The following is a 19,361-nucleotide window of genomic DNA, read 5'->3' as shown; positions in this document are numbered from 1 at the left end:
TTGATCGAACACAGTGATGAAATCCTAACAGGTCAAGGTTGACCAGATGCTAGGCATATGGGAGTCCTAACAGGTCACAGTTGATCGGATGTTAGAATTGGAACCCTAGACTTGTGTTTGGCGAGATAGGGCTAGGCAATTGATTAGTTAGCTCGAAGATCAATCGATCAGTCGATCTATTGTGAGCTTATCACAAACACATAGAGGGTTTCCTAATTGATCGGTTGATCGATCGGGACACATTAATCGATTAGGCAATTGATTGGGGAAGGTTTTCTAGTAATATGGCGAGGTAGCCGGAATCGATTGGTCAATCGATTCTGGGTCTTCTACGAGAGCACAGAGGCGCTCTGAATCGATCAGTTGATCGATTAAAGTCTTTCCAATCAATTGGTATATGACCGTTGCATAGGTTGCGAGTTTTAGACGGTTGTGATCATTGGGATCTGACGTGGCAATCGATTAGGAGCAGACACAATCGATTGAGAGCCCTAATAGCGCATATATAAAGGTGACAACGAATTCAAATATGACACTTCTTCTCTCCCACTCTCTTCACCGAGCTCACAGATCATCACCTCCAATTCTTGAAGCTTCTTGGAGATAAGTATTGCTACACTTCCAAGGTCAAGAGGTGTTCCCAAATAAGAAGAAGAAGCTAGCTAGCATTTTATTTGTGTAAATCTTGTAAGATTTTTATTGTACTAGCTTCTCTTTTATTCTTGTTGTATTATGAGTTTGTACAAGGTTTCTCCACCTCCAGAGTGTTTCCAAAAAGGAGTGTCTTAATAGTGGATGTGTGAGAGAGGGCCGGATCCTTGGATTAACCCCCTCCCCTAGCTCCAAAGTGTTTCAATACCTTCAGCCTCCTCTGAGGTGCCTCCACAAGCAAATTTTATCCCCTATCTTCGATGATGATAAAATATACAATCTTTGATTTTTATCCTCTACAACGCGCCTTCAAAGCTCTTCAAGGCACCTTCTAGCAAGTTCAAGAAGCCTCCCGAAGCATGCGAGGTGCCTCCAACTGCTAGTTTGACACAGTAATCTTCCGGATGCTATATATTTTGACTCTGAACTCGGAATGAAGCTCTATCAATTTCCACACGTGCAGAATTCGAAGGTCTACATTTATCTCTACAATATAGAGTTATAAAAAATATATACATGAATAATTTATATATATTTATTTGTTAGATCCTGTTTCATCGAGACCAAGATCTAGTCATGGTCTCAGTTTAGGTTTCCAAAATATACCTAAACTGGACCTGCCCCTAAAGTCCCTAATTGGGACTTATCCTGACTGGAACACTCTCCTCCAGTGATTTACCTCTACTTTCCAAGTGTCAAGTTACCTCCTTGACATCCAATCTAATCCACCAGCTTTTTCTATTGGAATCACATATCCGGACTTCGTAAATCGGGAATCAAACACCCCGACCTCCTGCCAGAATCGTATATTCGGACTTCAACCCATCAGAATCGAACATCCCAACCTCCTGTCAGAATCTCACATCTGGACTTCGTCAATCAGGAATCGCACATCCCGACTGGACTTCCTGCTTAGTGTCTGGTCCTCTTAACCCGTCAAGCTAGTCAACCCTGCACACTCGATAACAATGTTAGATCACAAACACATCTAACTTTAATCCACTTATTATTTATCAAAACTTAGGTTTGATCATTGGTATCAAATGCACCAATATTTATATCTAAAATGACATGAATTAAGATAAATTTCACAGCATAAGAAAATGTTTCTTTAAAATCAATACCCTCTAATTAGGTATATCCTTTTACAATTAGATGAACTTTATATCAATTAATCGATACATCCTCTTTCCTTTTAATTTTGAGAATTCATTTATTCCCAATATCTTTCAGTCTGGAAGAAGATTGACTAATTCCCAAATTTGATTTTTTTTTATAGACTTTATTTCTTTATCCATTGTAACTTTCCATTTTTCTCTAATTGACATCTCAATTCTTTTATAATAGTTTGAGGTTCTTCATCGTCAATTGGGAGAATCATTAATATCTTATTCTCAATATTAAATATTTTTTTAGGGATGATCTTACGACTACTTATTCGTAAGTTGAACTGTTGAGAAATTATCTTATTAATTGGCAAATTACTCCTACTGGGTTGATTAGATCCAAGCATCTCTTGTGATACCTGTTTCATTGATAAAGTATCATCCTTCTCAAATAGCAGAATAGTTTTATCAATGTCACTTTTTGTTGGAAACTCGGTTTCGAGAAAAGTTGCATTTATGGACTCTATTTCAAAGATGGATCCATCTTGTTGTTCACTAATAAAACATAACCCTTGGAGATATCAGAATACCTTACAAAGATACACTTTTTACCCATGAGTCCTAATTTTGCATATTTATAAGTATTATCATAAATATAGGCAACTGACCCCCAAACTCTCAAATTATTCAAATCTAGTTTTCTGTCTATCTAATGTTCATATGGAGTAGACGAAACAAATTTAGAAGACATTCGGTTAAGTATATAGGTTGCTGTTAATAATTCATCTTTTCAATAGAAAATTGACAAATTAGTTTGAGTTATCATAGACTTAACCATATCTAGAAGAGTTCGATTTCTTCATTCAGCAACCTCATTTTGTTATGGAATTCCTGAGATTATTAGTTGTCTAATAATCCCACCATCATTATATATTATCTTTAATTGATCAAACAAATATTCATCCTCATGGTCAGTGCATAAAATTTTAACCTTATAGTCTAATTGATTCTCAACTTCATTCAATTAACTTTGAAGTAATCTACTGCTTCAAATTTATGAGAAATCAAATACACATGACTAAAATGTATGAAGTCATTAATAAATTTAATAAAATAGGAACCTCCATGTCTAGCCTTCACATTTATTGAACACAAATATCTGAATGAATTAATTATAATGAAGATTTATCTCTAATAATCTTACTAAATGATTTCCTAGTTATTTTTTAATAAGACAATGCTAATATACAGATAAGTTAATCTTAGCATGAGTGCTAGTAGGCCATTTTTAGCTAATTTATTCATTTGTTCTTGTCCAATATGTCATGATCTAGCATGCTAAACTTTAACATTAATATCAACATCAATAGCAGAGCAATATTTGAAAAACAACTATCAATACCATAATTAATGTTAGGTTCTATATCAAAAATCATGAATTTTATCATTCGTTATAAAACCATATCCTATTAACACAAAATTAATAAGAAATTCTACACACCTACTGTAAAATCTCAAATAATACTCATGTTCAAGAAAATAAGTTACAGAAATCAAATCCTGTCGAATTTTAGGAGTATAAAGGACATTATGTAAAAATAAGGTACGTTCACCACGTATGTTGAGTTTGCAAGTGTCAACTCCTTTGACTTTAATCCTTGTATTATTTCCTACATATATCTATTTGTTGTCAGTTGGTATCCAATGATACTCAACGAATGCCCATTATTTCCCACATGTTTTATTGCTCATGAATTGATAATCCATAAAGGATACGAATCAGTTAATAATACTGTACTAGTAGCATAATGCTCATGAATAGAAGATAAACATAGATCTACCTTTTTCAGCTCGATATGTTCCTAAACAAAGTGACCATTCTTTTTACAGTTATATCAAGTTAGTTTGGTTTTAGGTTTCATTCAATACTTCTTTCCTTGCAATTTATTCTTGTTTGGGTCCAGCCTAACAGCAACAGTAGTACTAGCTTCCTTTCTCTTTCTTTTCTTGAACCATTTTTTCTTATTCTTAGACTAAATAGAACTTTCAGCTACAAAAGCTTGTCCACAAACTCTTATAGATTCAATTCTCTCCACCTCCAGTTCAGCATGGCGTGAGACATCAATAAAAGTCTTAATACTTTTACTTGAGTTAGATTATGTTTTATCGTCTCCAAAGAATTAGGAAGGGTACGAATTACTGCCTGAACTTGTTGTTCATCAATAAACTTATGACCAATAGCCTTTAGCTCCCGAATTATATTTGTCATTTCTCTCAGATGTTGGGTCATAGTAATATTCAAACGCTTCTTACAACTGTCAAATTTAATAGACAATTGTCTAAGCTTACTTATACTCACTCTATCGTATTTCTCTCTAAGGGCAGCCCAGACAGCTTGCGTTGATGGAAATTGTTCATACTCGTATACCTGATCATCAACCATAGAACTAATCAATATACCCTTAGCAATAGAGTCTTTCTTCTTTCATGCCTTATAAGTATCAAGATCACGTTTATGTTGTATTGTCGTACCATCAACAAGTTCATCCATAATATGATTGACAACCTCTAGAACTTCTTATTCATCAAGAACATATTGTATGTTAAGGTGTCATATTTTATAATTATCCCTATTTAATTTTTCTCCTTTATTGAGTTTAGTTATAATATTCTTAGTAGGCATACTATTCTTAGTAGTCATAATTTAACAAAAGTAAACATATCAGTTTGTAATTCGATGTAACCATATGTATGCAATTTATGATTAATTCAATATTAATCTGATTTGATTTATAAAATCAAGTAATAATTATATTTTCACTCATCATTTGTGTGATCCAATTTAACTGACATTAATTAATCATATTACATACAACTCATCAAATTTATAACAAATGACAGGTCATTTATAATAAATATGTTGTTAACACATAACATTTTTTTAAAAAAAAATATGCTAACACATAACATAAGACTAGAAACAACTTTAAGAAATTAGATAGGTCATTACTATTCTCATTAGAATAGACATTAGTACAGTAGTAATCAACACAAATTATATCTTTCTATTCTCAACTAGGGTAGTGATTTGAGGCAAACTGGCATTGTGACTCTTTACAAAATCCCCAATCAGATCCTCATTTGATCCTCCTCAATTATATAGAGATCCACTCAGGGAGGTAGTCCATTACCATCTACATAATCTACACGACGAAGTAGATCTTTTGTCAACTCCACATATATGATGTGACCTTCATAAAGTCCCAATATATGGTGTGCTACTTCATTAAGGTATATCATGAATGATTACACCAATGCCCAGATATGGTAATTGTCTGAGATGGGAAAATCTTACTACCTAAGCCTATAAAATAACCTATCTAATATTCTAATATGTTCTCTTACTCCCTTAGCATGATAATAAGCCATTTCCTAGATAGTCTCCCTCAGTTGATTTCGTAACACATCACATCGAATCATAGTATGTATAATCAGTACAATCTAGAATCAAAATAAACAAAGTGCAAAATTGATAAACTAATAACAAAATCGATTTAATTTAATTCAGACATGCATAGAATCAACCAGGGGCGTAGCTACATTACGAGGAGGGGGTGCGACCGCCTCCTCTGGAAGTTTCAAAAAAATATATATATTAATAGTATATATTTGAAAAGCCCTCACCGCTATTTTGACCAATCGGTTCACCATCGTTTGTCACCGGAAGATTAAAATTGGTCACATATTTAGAAAACTCTTGTCCTAAGCTATCCATTGGTACAATTTTTACAAAAAAAAATATCGTGACTTGGAATGTTAAATATTAAATTTTAAAAATAAAATATATAATAATGAATGGATAAATTAAATGTAGAACACAAGTGAGAGCACTAAATTAAAATTGGATCGGATTTGAACTAAATCCAGCATATAGACACACATATAATGATTATGTTGGTTTAAATTGGGATTGATTTGATTGAGTTATAACCGAAGCAAATTTAAAGTTTAAGCGAGTTCGATTGATTTAAAATAAATTATGATAATTTTGAGAAAATTTTATCTTATATCTTTTTTCTCTCTACGCACACTACAGCATCCGTCATGTCATATGCCATCACCTCTATAGGAATGCTAAATATTATGAGAAAGCGATATCATAAATGATTTTTCAACTTTAAGATATAGATAAATTTTAGAGATTGACGGATCGTTGTTTCAATTAGACCTTAGAGCTAAGGTCGAAAATTTTAAGTTTAAGATCATTTTTGGCTCCTTAAATTCAAAATTAGATTTTAGATTATGAAAATCGACTAGTACTAATGTTTGAAAATTTTAAAAATAGCCCCTCCTAGTTTAAAATCCTGGCTACGCCATTGGAATCAACACACAAAACAACACACAAGCAAAAAAATTCAAGCTCCAATAATAATTTTCTCTTTTAAACTAAGAAAATTAATAATTCAGAAAAGTATTCTAAAAATGCTAAACAATCAGACAACTTAATATGAATTGACCCATAACCTTTACAGACCCACATACGCAATGCATATGTGCAGGTTGAAGTTTGTCTATGCCCATGCCTTCCATGACAATATCTGTGTCATGCACACTTGGGGGTAATTATGAAGATATCATGAGCCTCTTTTATAGCGATCTATAATATTCTGCCAGTAAAAGGGATTGAGAAAATTATGATTTTGGTCCTGTAATTTATGTTTTTTCTAATTTTAGTCCTATTGAGGGTTAATTTATTTTTTTAGTTCTATAATTTATAATATTTTTTAATTTTAATCCTTTTCTTTAAAATTAAAAATTTTGACCGGTAAATATTGAGTTGGCGGTCATTAATTGCCTACCTGGAAAAAACATTAAAAAAACGCCACTTCTCCCGCATTTCACATTGAAAAAAAAACATAAAAAAATGCCGAACCTAAACCTACGCCGACCCTCCATTCTCCCTTCTCTTCCTCTCAATCGCCCTTCCCCCTGATGTCGCCTTCCCACCGTCCCCTGCAGGCTCCAGCGCCAGGGTCGATGGAGCAAGAGGAGGAGAAGCTGGAGGGGGAGAGAAGGACTTCGGCGGCGACGCCTGAGGATGAGAAGGCCAAGGGCAATGATAAGGAAGAGGAGGAAGAAGAAGAAGGCGAGAAAAATGTGGAGTCGCCTCTGCCTTCGGAGGAAGAGGAGTCCGAGGGCAACGGCGGGGAAGGGGACACGGAAGGCTACATGGAGAAAATAGTGGAAGCTCCGGTGGAAGTTAAGGCCAAGGGCGGCAACGGGAAGAAGGCGAAGAAACAAGGGGGCAAGCAGGCAAAGAAGGAACCACTGTCGCCTCCGGATCGAGCTGCGCGTGTCCATGCACTACAACGGCTGCGCTAGGAAGATCAGATGGTCTTGAAGAGCTACGAAGGTACAACGATTCTACAATGAGCTTCGACCTTCAACATCTCCTCTGAAAACGATCGATGTTCCATGGCAGCAGGGGTGGCGGAGGTGGCGAGAGACTGGAGAGCCCAGAAGGTGGTGGTGAAAGGGAAGAAGGCCGTGGCCAATCCTTTGAAGGTGGTGGAGCATCTCGAGAGGGAAACCGACAAGAAAGTGCAGCTACTGACTCCTCTACCACCTCCACAGCCAGGGAAGAAGAAACCGACGAGGAGGAAGGAAGAAGAAGACAAGAAAGACGAGGTTCCTCAGCAAAATCCTCAATCCGCTCATCTCTTTTTCTCTCTTCGATCTCTTCTTCTCCTTTTCTCTAAACTTTTTGCTACTTTTCTGCCGCCAAAGATTGTTGTAACTTCATTCCAGCTTCAAATGCACTGGTCAGCCTGCACTCGGAAGATGGCGAAGAAGATCTTAAAGATGCAAGGTTTCCTATGTCTCCTTCTGTTCCATAGTTTCGTAAACCGACACAAACGCTATGAAAAGCTTGTGTGTGCCACGTAGACAATTAATGACCGCCAACTCAACATTTACCGGTCAAAATTTTTAATTTTAATGAAAAAGATTAAAATTAAAAAATATTATAAGTTATAGGACTAAAAAAGTAAATTAATCCTCAACAAGACTAAAATTAGAAAAAACACAAATTACAGGACCAAAATCATAATTTTCTCAAAAGGGATTAAATCATCACAACCTTGACAAACTAACTTAGTCTAATGTCCACATCTTTAAGAACTAATCTAACGGGGCATTTGCCCAAACCTAATTTTTCAGCCCAATTGGACCTATGCTTAACCCAATTTTTTCAGCCCAATTGGACTATGCCCAAGCCCAATTAATTGAAGGAGTGAAACATGCAAAAAAAAAAAAAAAATAAAAAAAAATATATATATATATATATATATTTTAACCTGCATTAATCTTACTATTTTATTAAAAATCTCTCTCCTTTACTAACTAACTTTGGTGAGGCCTAAAATGAATTTACGTTAATATCCTTTTTTCTATTCATACTAAAAATAATTCCAAGATTTATTAGTAATTCCACAAGCGCAACAATCAATGATCTAGAGTTCGAGACTCAGATGCGGCATATTATTATGAATTTTTCTAATCATTAATTTTCTCTGGTTATTTTATATAAAAAAATATAATTCTTTTTAGTCCCACTTCTTAGAATTGACAACACTACGATCAAAAAACCTTCTATAAATATTTTAGACCGATAATGTTAAAAAAAAATATTTTTCTTAATTTTTTTTAAGTAAGATAAATATAATATTAAATTAAATTAATTTTTTTCATAGAGAAGCCGACACTTGAAAATCCAAACAATTTAGATTTTCAAAACCCAAATAATTCGGATTTTCAAAAGTCAGTACTTTACCCTAATGACTTTACCAATGACTCTACTTTAGTATTTTAATGTATTATATTATACACGCGATGTGTGTGCACGATCACTAGTAATAATAAAAAAATGCTTCATTTTCTCCCATCTGTGCAGCCATCACCCCTATGTGCAGACGGAATTCTCTAGTCCCATCTATCCTGGTCCACTGGAGTAATGATTAGAAAAATTTAATTATCCTCACCTGCTTAGCAGGAGGTGAAGACCATTAAATCCCTTCAATCATTGTAGTAGATGATCTGGTCCGTTAAATGCGGATCAGAGGATCTTTGCTCTCCCATGCGACCCTCTTTTTACCCGTCAACCAAAATCGGAGGAAATCTATGTGGGAGTGGCCGCTGCGTTTAGGGCCCAGCGATGGTGACATATCGCGTCATGGTCATGATTTCACCAAGCGAAGGCACTAGATCGTGGCACGGTCGCAATTTCACCCGGTGATAGCAGAACGCAACGGAGCAAAATCTGCCGGCGATACCTCCGGCCTTGAACAGATGCATTGAGGCATCTGATTCTTTGATCGAATTTCGGCAATGAAATCACGTGCAAAAGAATTTCATCACAGAGGGATTTTTCATGCATTTACAATTACATCTCTAATACCATTGTTGATGCAAATGGCGAAGAACTCTTCACAATATTCCAGATCAAATCCCTCGACAATCCTCGGCAATTGAATATCTCTACTTCACAGATTTATCAACCTTCTCATCTCTGTATTCGAATTCTAGTAAATGAGTCCTCAGGCACGGTGTCACATGATCTATTTATAGAAATTTTCTAGACACGCAATCAAAAATGTTGAACGTCTGAATTGGCCGATTTATCCGGTAACAGTGGGTGGAACCGGACCAGTGCAAAGATAATAAATTAACCATAATTATCATTATTTTTCGAATGCAGATAAATGAGCACGTTGTGCAGTTGCGTGGTAATTGAATGACCAATGCTCCCACTACCGACAAATGTCAATATTAGGGAGTTACCATGTATATTGTGACAAATAGCAAAAACAAGTCTAATCCAAACACAACAATACACCGACTAACACACATTACGGGGGAAAAGATGGTACTTGTACTAGTGAAAAGAAAATCTTAAAAAATTCATGTCTACTTAGTTGTGATGCTAGTTTGCTTTGTGACGTGGTAGAAATGTATCGTTTGATCCTAGTGAGACTCCTCTAATGCTTAATTAAGTCTTCTGAAAGAAAGCTTAAGAGAGAATAAAATGGAAGAACTAAAAGGGAGGAAATGAGAGAAATCCTTTACCTCAATAACGGCTTGTGATGAGAATATATAGTCACATCTAAGTAATACATATATCTACAATTGGTCATGCCAAAGTATGACAGATTGGGGGATCACATCCAGAAAAGATTACGCGGACAATCATCAAGAACTCGCGGAGACTCAGTTTTGATTGGCTCGGTAGCTTGGAGATATTCGGAGGGGCAAGATATGTATGAAACTCGGTGTTCGGTGTTGAATCGTGTCAAGGACGTGGATTATCGATGCTCGGACTATCGGAGACTAGGAATGTCGGATAGTCCACAGAGGTGTTGAGGTTCAACCCAGCCAGCAAGAGTACTAGCATCATGTGTTAGACTGGCTAACATCGAGTTCGGCTACGTAGAAGGATTTTGTTGAGCTAGAGGGACCATTACCCAGGGACACACTTTGAGTGCATATTAGAATTTTAATAGTCCAGTCTATATTATATTACACTAATTCAATAAAATAGAATACTTATAAATGAAAAATAACAAACTTTTTTCCAGACCAACAAGTGAAGTTGGCACAAGAAAACCAGCCACATGTTTCCCTCCTCAATGCTTTCAACATCCACCCAGCCTTGTGCTTCCTTCCCCCATTAATTAATGCAGTTTTCAGATGGAATGTTTTGTGGGACAACTTCACATGCCTACTTCGCCCTCACATTCTATTTCTATTCACTATATACTTAAATCAAGATCCATTTTTCCCCTTTTATTTATTTTTTATTTGAGAGAATGAATTGACCGTTGCCTCGATCCCAACCCAACCCAATCCAATCCAACTGTGAGAGCTTCAAGAGCCGGAACTCGCAGCGGCGGCCTTAACTCAAGCTCGAGTCCCCGTTCCAACCTTGCATTAAGAACACAGGCAAAAGCAACCGACCGCAATCTTCGTATTGCCGACGAGATTTTAACTAGATTCTTGTCCTTGCTATGATTCCTTAACTTCCCCGATAAAATCCAACAACCACAGCCATCAATTAGAAGAACAAGACAAACTCCGCCAAGCTTTGATACCATTAACAAAGCAGAGCAGGTTCATCATCTTCCAGATCACCATTGCAAGCAACAAGAACACAGACAAAAGCAAAGATCACAGCTACGGATAAAACACAGACGACGAGAGACAGCAAACCCTCCGATGACCTCCTTTGCTGCACCGGGGTCCTTCATGTCTCTCCCTCAGATTTTTACTGCTGCTAGAGTTGGCCGGCGGAGTGGGCGAGGTACGCGAGCGCTCCGACGAGCGGGGCGTTGATGTACGTCGCAGGCTCAGACTGCTCGTAGTCGTTCCGGTCGTCGGGAAACCGGTCCGACGAGTCCGGCCCGCCCACGACCGCTCCGGTGAGCGTGTTCGGGTTCGCGGCAGGGGAGTACAAGCCCGTGAAGCCGGCAGAGCAGGAGATCTTCGCCGGGTGGCTGACCACCGACGGCAAAGACGACCCTCGGTGATGCACCTTCTTCGGGTACCTCGCGCCGTAGCCCACCATGTAGGACATCCGCGCCGGGTTGTCGCCGAGGATGTAGTCGACCTGCCGCTTGGCGATCGACCGGAGCTTCTTGGGGGTGACGGTGGCGCCGCCGCAGAGCACCACTTTGGAGGAGTAGGTGAGGTACTTGGCGTAGGCGAGCAGGAGGAAAGAAGTCGACGTCACGTACTGCAAGTTACTGTCGCCCATCTTGAACAGCAACCCCCCTGTTTCGATTCACGCATCAAGATTCGATTTTTAGTTGGAATTCAAGCTCAAAATCCAATCTTGTTTACTTCATCAGATGAATCGAGCGGATTTGGGAAGGAGCAAACCAGGAGTGTATTGAGCTTGCGAGGTGGGCGTTCCAGGCACGAGCGAGCAGATGAAGTTATCGGCGTGACCTTTGTAATCATGGAGAGACTTCAAGTTCTGAATCAGAAACGCCTGCGAAAAAGGAGAGATTTTGATTCAAGAACACAAGAACAGTCAGTGATCGAGGCGGGAAAATGGCGGGAAGAGACCTTGGAGAGGAGGATTCTGGCGCCAACGTGCTTGTTGTCCCACCCAAAAGTGTTGTCGGATTCATCAGCTCCGAGGGTTTGACCGTTGACTTGGATGTAGTTCAGGTACGATGGATTCCGCGTGGCTTTGTGAAGCCATGCCGCTCCCCATAAAAGCTCGTCCTGCTCATCCATGGCGGAAACAGAGTCCAGTCGTTCAATGCGAGCAACAGACCCGTAATGGCGGGGAAGAAGATGAAGAATGGAGAAGGTTTCGAACCTGGTAGCCGGAGTAAGAGCAGTAGAAAGGGCAGACGACGTGGTTCAACCTGTCGCTGTAGGCGCCTCTGTGCTTGTCGGCGAACTCGAACACCTGAAACAGAGCACAAAACCGGCCACCGTTTAAAGCAAAGAAGAAGAAGAAGAAGAAGAAGAAGAAGCAGAGTGATGGATGGAATACGTTAATGGCTCTGTTTCGGAGGAGTTTGGAGTAAGCGGGGTCGGATTTGCGGAAGACCAGCGAGGCGGCTGCGAGCGCGGCCGCCGTCTCAGCGGCGATGTCCGACCCCGGGTTGCTCGCGTCCACCTTGTACACCGTCCTCGGCGTGTCCATGTCCTCCGGCCGCTCCCAGCAAGCGTGGTCCGTGCTCGCATCTCCAACCTGTAAATAAATAGGCTTTAAAAACAGGGGAAGGAGCCGGGAAATGAAGGAAGAACGGAAGCGAACCTGAACAAAAACGGTGTTGGGAACGGCGGTGGCTTTGAGGAGGTAGTCAGTGGCCCAGCGAACGGCGGCTCGGGCGTTGGCTACCTCCCCCTTCATCACGCCGCCGAACTCGATCACGCTCCACGCGAGCATGGTGGCGGTGAACGCCATGGGGAAGCCAAACTTGACGTTGTCGCCGGCGTCGTAGTACCCTCCGACCAAGTCGACCTGCATCGGCAAGAACAGAGTCAGAAAACCCGCAGAAGAGACACGCAGAGACATATAATCGCCCCCCGGAGCACTTACATGCATGGCGGAGCCATCGGAGAGGCCGGAGTTGCGCCGCCAGCTCATCCTCTGGCCCGCCGGCAGCCTCCCCGACCGCTGCCCCTCGAAGAACAAGATGGACTTGGAGAGCGCGTCGCGGTAGTCGTGCCTCGCCGGCGCATGGCGGGAGCGAAACCCACGGACGCAGGAGCAGCAGCAGCAGCAGCAGCAAAGAACAAAGACGACCAGAAGCAGCGAGGAAGAGGAGCGCGCCATTCCGAAGCAGCCGCTGCTGGTGGTGACTGAAGGGCCGAGGGAGGTTGCGGTATTTATAAAAGGCAAAAAGCAAAGGGCAACTGCTCTGCTCGCTCTCTCTTCCGGCGCCATTATTGGTGGCAGCGGAATCACGTTCTGCTACTTGGCGGTGTTCCGAGGGATCACATGAAGGAACATGCCCTTAATTCTCTTGCTCTGGCGTGTCCACATTAGCCTTCTGACAGCCCCCCTTCCTTTTCCTTTTTCTCTTTTCCTTACATATTTAAGAGCAAAACCTCCTGCCCGACGCCATTTCTTTTCTTAAAAAGGAAACGAAAATCCTCGAGCATCTCAGAGATTTCCCTGTTTAACAGGACCTAATCTCGTGCTAATGCCTACTGCCATGTGGCTCGTAGCTGTGGAGGGAAGGGAGTAGGCGCTTTGAAGTCTTGTTTCTTGGCATTAGACAGGGAAAAGAAAAAAAAAATAAAAGAAATGAGGGCAGTGTGTCAGTGGTGGAATGGCATCCAAGGAAGAGCCATGCAATGCGGAGCTTAATTGAATGCCTTTGCGAATCAGAGGAGCGTTGCTCGCTTTAGGGTTTGTTCAGGTCAAAAGTTACGGAGCGTAATTGCAGGGCCATCTTATTTGAAGAACAGAGAAAAAGTTGATAATGGGTGTCGACAGTGATTTTGGGGTATTGGAATTTAGAACATGAAGGAATGCAGTTGTGCAGTTTATTCAAATTAGTATTCGTCCTATTTTGTTCCTTTAAATATTTTACTACTGTAGTATGACAGCGGAGGTACCATCGATAGCATGTTTGTTCATATGGGTGTGTGAGGACTCGGTTGACTGACAACGTGGGTTTGTTCATTTTCCTCAGTCAAATGGCTTCGAGAGATATATATACATCTAAATATAAAAAATATTTTTTCAGGAATTTAATATATTAAATATATATGAAGGGAACTTCATTCTTTTTTAGTTGTGGTTTTTACCTTAACCTTGTCAATTCAATATTTTAGGTAAAACAATGAATAGAAAATTAAGGTGAGATACTTTTTGATATATTTTTTTTATACATAGAATACATTAATGCTATTAAAATTGTTTTAAAAAATACCCTTTAATTTAAATTTTGCCCATATCTAATCTTAAATTCCCCTTCTTTTTATAATCATATCCTAAAAGTGCCATGATTTTAAAAAAAAAACCAAGGATGTTCATGTAATTTCACCTTGTCTCTCTTCTCAAGGCTCTGGTCTTCATGTCACGTGACGGCCACGCTGACCTCTGAGCTGAACTGTCAGCCCTCGCAAAAGGACACTTGCCTTCCCTTTCCATTTGCATCTCGAAGAAGACCAAAGCCCATGCCTGATAAGGGACACATAATAATGTTTATCTCTACAAAATAATTGCACAAGTATTATCACCACTGCCGTGATCATTAAACTAAACTAAATTTAAATAAAAATATAAATCAAAATAATTGGAGTCTATCCGTCTGCCATTTTGCATGGCTCTTGGAAGAAATGATGGATGAAGAGTTTCGAATTATTAACCTCAGAGGTACATCCCTGCCGAGGGTTTTCTCAAGCTCATGCATTTCATGAGCGAGCAGCTGAAAGCAATTTAACATCCTCGTAAAGGAAGCTCTCAGATGACTGTTATTGAGAAGAAGGGGTGGTGGCGCGGGCCTTGTCGGGCAGGATATTGTCCGGAAGAATGAGCTCTGCGGGGGTTTCGCGAACTATTCCGAGCATGGAGTCATACTCCTCGTCCCGGCGGGCGAACCTCTTGCGCAGAAGCTTCTCGAACTCAATCTCGTCAAACGACTTTGAATTCTCAGCCGCATGCACTTGGGCTAAATTAGTGTAGCTCGTTGCAGATTGCGCTATGAAAGCTCTCTCTTCGTCGGTGAGCTTTCTCAAGAACTTTGCAGGATTGCCTCCCCATACCTGACATGTAACAATTGTTTACAAATGAGTGTAATCTATCAATAACAAATACCAGAGGTTTGAAAATGGGCTACATGGCTTTCATTCCTACGTTGAACTCAGTGAAAAAGTGTCTCTGGTATCATCAATATCCTCTAAACGCATTTCCAATTACATCAACTGGAAATCATGATTGATGAAAGCACAATCTCGGTGTAACCAAGAGGTTTGAAATGTGTGAGAGGGTAGGTAACAAAATCAATATTCATGCTAGATATCAAAATATGTTTTTGTTGGACTATCTGAAAATAAAAATAAAAAAACTTGAGATAAAGCATAAATAGTTTATACCTCTCCAGAAGGGATCTTTGTATTCTGCCTTACAAGGGATCCAGCAGCAACCATCCCATGCTCTTCCACAACTACTCCATCGAGTAGGACTGCTCCCATTCCAACAAATGATTCATTCTCAACGGTGCATCCGTGCAAAACGGCACTATGACCTATGAAGTTTAAAAAAAGTTACTTCAATGATGAGCACTAGAAGTAATTCTTCTTGGAGCTCGAATCTTAGCATCGTGAATTGGCTTAAAAAGAATTCAAAGCACACAAGGTTTCAAACTAAATCTTTATGGCCAACTTCTGGATTAGAAACTGATTCATGCTAAATAAAGGAATATCTTGACAATAGAACAATGGCTTATGATAGAATATATTGTGCAAGACATGCAGAGCGATTAATAAATACTAGCAAAGGATGACTAAGATCACTTGCCTACTGTCACATTATCTCCAATTATAGTTGGCAGGACCTTCCCACTAAGATTAGATTTTGCCACGTGAACGAGAGAATTATCTTGTATATTGGTGCCAGATCCCACATAGATGCTGTTCACATCGCCTGCAAAGGATCAGAGGAAAGGAATCAAAAGCTGAAGATTAACAGTAAGAAATGTCTAGAGGAAAGATGATAGTGTCTTCTTACTCAGCAACTATTCACATGTAGTAGATCCCCAACAAATTTTTGAAATTTTATAATGATCAATCCATGCTTAATACAATCCTCGAACAAATTAACTCATTTACCTTAGCCAGAAAAAGAACAAAGAAATAAAAATAAATATATTACTTTTCTGCATCATCATTGGTTATTATAAGAATAAGTAATGCTACCATTCATGGATAATGAAACTAGTGCTTCAATTACAAGGAGTTACTTAATGGTATAGAACAGTTTTTTTTTTTTTTTAAAAAAAGAACCTTATGGAAAACAATAAAAACTCATTTCATAATGTCTTGCACAAGCTCAAGGCGGAGAAGATTCATCTACCTGATTCCAAATAGGTGGGCTATTACAATTTTTGTTAATGTCAAATACACATTTAGGTCAGTATAATTCAGAGGGAAACCAAACAAAAGATAAACTTAAAAGAGTCAACAAGTAGGATGACATAAACTAGGAGGATTGGAGTCAATTTCAGTTGCAACCTCCTCTAGGTTGAAATCTGAAATTAAACTTTAAACATAGCATTATTTCTGATATCTGCCAGTTTTTGGAGCACATTAGCACAGAATTTCACTAGTATGATGAGTCAAAGCCGCAATGTAAGTGTATAGCCAGGAATTGTAGAGGAATTGAAGTTGGACTTAACATTAGATGAAGTAGAATTTTACTCATCTTCACTCACTTCCTCCTATAAAAATAGTCTTTCCAGTTCAAGAACATGGGGGAAAAATATTTTGCCCCCTACCAACTATCTTAATTGGAAATAAACAAATTACCTGAGTAATGTCCAGGGGTAAAATTGTAGAAAAGATTAATTCTTAGAATTATTGTATAGAACAATAGTTCTCTGGATAAGAAAAATAGAAACGCCAATAAATCTTAAGCTTCACCGGCCAAAGAAAATCTTTAAACAAATGGCCCCAATAGAGAAATCCTTCCATTTACATGTTCATTAATATGTTGATTGCTGCAAATGAATCAGCCCAAAAGTACCTTGTTTTTGGAATTATTAAAACTCAATATTTGTTTTCTTTCAGTAGAGAGACTACCCTCACCTCATAAGCTTTGACATTTTCAACATGTCTTTGAGTGAGCAAGCATTAAGATGAAGCTTATATTGTTGTATTCAATATAGCAAATATTGCACATGTTATATCTTATGCAATCGTTTAGCATATTGGGTGTATGTGACCATACTCATGCACACTTCACACTGCGCAAAGAACATATGTCATCCTATTTAGACTAAATAGTGTGTATGTGATATCACATAATTTAAATCCTCAATTAACCCCCCATGCCATACCAATTAACTAGATTCAATCAAACATATATCGTAAGGAATATACTGCAACCAAAATGAAAGATTAGTTTAAGAAACAAAGTGAATGCCCTAGTTTAAGAAAAAAGAAATTAGTCAGCTCATATTAACCACTTTCCTTCAGATTAAACAATAATATAATGACAAACCACTTCCATCCTTCCACATAAACAAGACAAGCCTAATCTTATTGCTTTTCTTTCCTTTCACAAATTAATGGGTCAATGCTCTCATACTTGTAGATTGTGATAGTCTATTTATTCACAAATGCCATTTATTATTGTTATGTTTGCATATAGCTTTCTCAATTTATGGTGACATGTTGATAAAATGAATTTTCTAAAGAAATAAGAAACACACAAAAGCATCATTATATTCTAGTTATATGCATACTATGGAAATTTAACTGAATCCATAACATACCTCGCAAAACACATCCATACCAGATTGATGATCCATGGCCCACTTGGACATCACCAATAACAGATGCACTAGGAGCAACAAAAGCATCTTTGTGAACATTAGGCACTTTGTCAAATATGTTCATAAGTGTGCGATGCCTTGATACTGAAAAATAAAAATGGCAATAAGAGAGCAATTATAGCAAGTAAGGATACCAAAAACTTAAAAAGATTGTTGTTCTCGCAATTACTTAGATTTACTGTAGCAAGGAAAGTTTCAGAGCCAAAGGCCAAACTATATCATAGAATGAAAACTGCAGATTGTTCTAGCCAGCAGACATTTCACAGAAACCATAAAACATTAGTGCTTGATAACATTAGACTATAAAGTACCTCAAAATCTCTTACCGTGCATTCTAATGCACATGAGCATGTGCACACACACAAACTAACTAACTATATATATTGGAGAAAAAGGTGAAATCGCTCACCCCAAGCCTAGTATCACAGGCCCCACGGAAAGATACAAGCAAGTAAGTCACCGGGGGGGGAGTATTTTGCCCTAGCGGAGCGGCCCTTTGCATAGGGAAGGTAAGGAACCCAACGAAACATTTTGCACCCACTGGGAGTTGACCCCAAGGCCTTTAGAGCAAACACCCATACAAATACCAACTGCACCAACTCGAGAGGACAAGTAACTAACTAACTAACTATGTGTGTGTGTGTGTTGTGTGTGTGTGAAGATGCTAAAATCAAGTTTCTTGTTTAAGACATTTGGGCGTATAGAACTCTTGTGGACATAAGGCAAGAAAATTCATAAATTGCAACGAACACCACATTTATTTTTCAGTGTGAATATAAATATTAAATCGCAAATTGTTTTGATCTTAAGGAGTACCTTTTGATGATAATTACTACATCTGAAGTTCCTAACTTGTCATTTAGTTTTTTAGGAAAACGTCGTAGATATGGAGAACGTTTGAGCAGCTGATTTTTTTTTTTTTTACCTAGAACATTGAAAACAAATTTTGAATCTAGAGCACAAAGGTAACATTTTACACGAGGAGGGCGAAGCCAAACACAAATTACCTGAAGTTAATCTAATCTAACGACCATGCCGATTCAAACCTAACTCATGTCAGTAAAGCCATGATACAAGCAAACAAAAAAGCGAGAAACTTAAGCAAAAGAGAGCGCAAGAACAACAACCCAGATAACTGCATGCAGCAAGATCACCGGATCAAATAAGGACGCTAAGAAAGAAGTTCACTTACTCTGCTCTTGGAAGAGATAATTTCCCTGGAGTCGAGAGCCGAGACGATCAATGGCCTGGCCGGTCTCCCGGATCCAGAATCCGACGGTGTAGATCACCCTACCTAGTGTCCCCATCGATATCGCTAAGGCGACGAGACAGGTCGTCCCTTTTGGCGCCGGCGACGGAGTGAAAGGAGCAGCGGCTGCAATAGAAGAGACCGAGAGAGCGAGAGGAAATGGGAGACCCGCGAGGAGCAGCAGCCGCGAAGGAAGTAGGGTTTTCGCCGGAGACGAAATTACTGTATCGCCCTTCATGGGTAATATGCATCCAAACCCAAAGTTTGAGCACAATT

General features: G+C 39.0%; 3 protein-coding genes across 3 annotated transcripts; 1 reads left to right on the top strand and 2 right to left on the bottom strand.

Annotated features, from left to right (window-relative positions):
- Positions 1-7,058: 7,058 nt before the first annotated feature.
- LOC122013694 (heavy metal-associated isoprenylated plant protein 7-like) lies at positions 7,059-7,703 on the top strand. Its single transcript, XM_042569930.1, has 2 exons — positions 7,059-7,170; positions 7,243-7,703. Exons 1-2 carry the CDS (start codon positions 7,149-7,151, stop codon positions 7,701-7,703), a joined length of 483 nt encoding a protein of 160 aa, XP_042425864.1. The 5' UTR covers positions 7,059-7,148.
- Positions 7,704-10,794: 3,091 nt separating this feature from the next.
- LOC122016441 (endoglucanase 3-like) lies at positions 10,795-13,306 on the bottom strand. Its single transcript, XM_042573739.1, has 7 exons — positions 12,871-13,306; positions 12,586-12,792; positions 12,319-12,519; positions 12,139-12,231; positions 11,880-12,041; positions 11,691-11,802; positions 10,795-11,582 (listed from the first exon to the last, which is right to left on the bottom strand). Exons 1-7 carry the CDS (start codon positions 13,216-13,218, stop codon positions 11,086-11,088), a joined length of 1,620 nt encoding a protein of 539 aa, XP_042429673.1. The 5' UTR covers positions 13,219-13,306; the 3' UTR covers positions 10,795-11,085.
- Positions 13,307-14,530: 1,224 nt separating this feature from the next.
- Positions 14,531-19,338, bottom strand: LOC122017299 (gamma carbonic anhydrase 1, mitochondrial-like). Its single transcript, XM_042574865.1, has 5 exons — positions 19,029-19,338; positions 17,777-17,920; positions 15,802-15,927; positions 15,378-15,529; positions 14,531-15,047 (listed from the first exon to the last, which is right to left on the bottom strand). Exons 1-5 carry the CDS (start codon positions 19,321-19,323, stop codon positions 14,757-14,759), a joined length of 1,008 nt encoding a protein of 335 aa, XP_042430799.1. The 5' UTR covers positions 19,324-19,338; the 3' UTR covers positions 14,531-14,756.
- Positions 19,339-19,361: the final 23 nt, after the last annotated feature.

The sequence above is a fragment of the Zingiber officinale genome, chromosome 8B (genome assembly GCF_018446385.1).
Source record: "Zingiber officinale cultivar Zhangliang chromosome 8B, Zo_v1.1, whole genome shotgun sequence".
NCBI classification, from domain to species: domain Eukaryota; kingdom Viridiplantae; phylum Streptophyta; class Magnoliopsida; order Zingiberales; family Zingiberaceae; genus Zingiber; species Zingiber officinale.
This window is presented reverse-complemented; position numbering and strand designations above follow the sequence as displayed.

Excerpts from the sequence above, each read along its gene's own strand:
- LOC122013694 (XM_042569930.1), top strand. The coding sequence starts at position 7,149 with ATGGTCTTGAAGAGCTACGAAG. Across the intron at positions 7,171-7,242 it reads GGTCTTGAAGAGCTACGAAG|GGGTGGCGGAGGTGGCGAGA; the intron begins GTACAACGATTC and ends CCATGGCAGCAG.
- LOC122016441 (XM_042573739.1), bottom strand. The coding sequence starts at position 13,218 with ATGGCGCCGGAAGAGAGAGCGAGCAGAGCAGTTGCCCTTTGCTTTTTG. Across the intron at positions 12,793-12,870 it reads CCGATGGCTCCGCCATGCAT|GTCGACTTGGTCGGAGGGTA; the intron begins GTAAGTGCTCCG and ends TTGCCGATGCAG. Across the intron at positions 12,232-12,318 it reads TCCGAAACAGAGCCATTAAC|GTGTTCGAGTTCGCCGACAA; the intron begins GTATTCCATCCA and ends GCTCTGTTTCAG.
- LOC122017299 (XM_042574865.1), bottom strand. The coding sequence starts at position 19,323 with ATGAAGGGCGATACAGTAATTTCGTCTCCGGCGAAAACCCTACTTCCT. Across the intron at positions 17,921-19,028 it reads TTATCTCTTCCAAGAGCAGA|TATCAAGGCATCGCACACTT; the intron begins GTAAGTGAACTT and ends TTTATTTTTCAG. Across the intron at positions 15,928-17,776 it reads GTATGGATGTGTTTTGCGAG|GCGATGTGAACAGCATCTAT; the intron begins GTATGTTATGGA and ends GATCCTTTGCAG.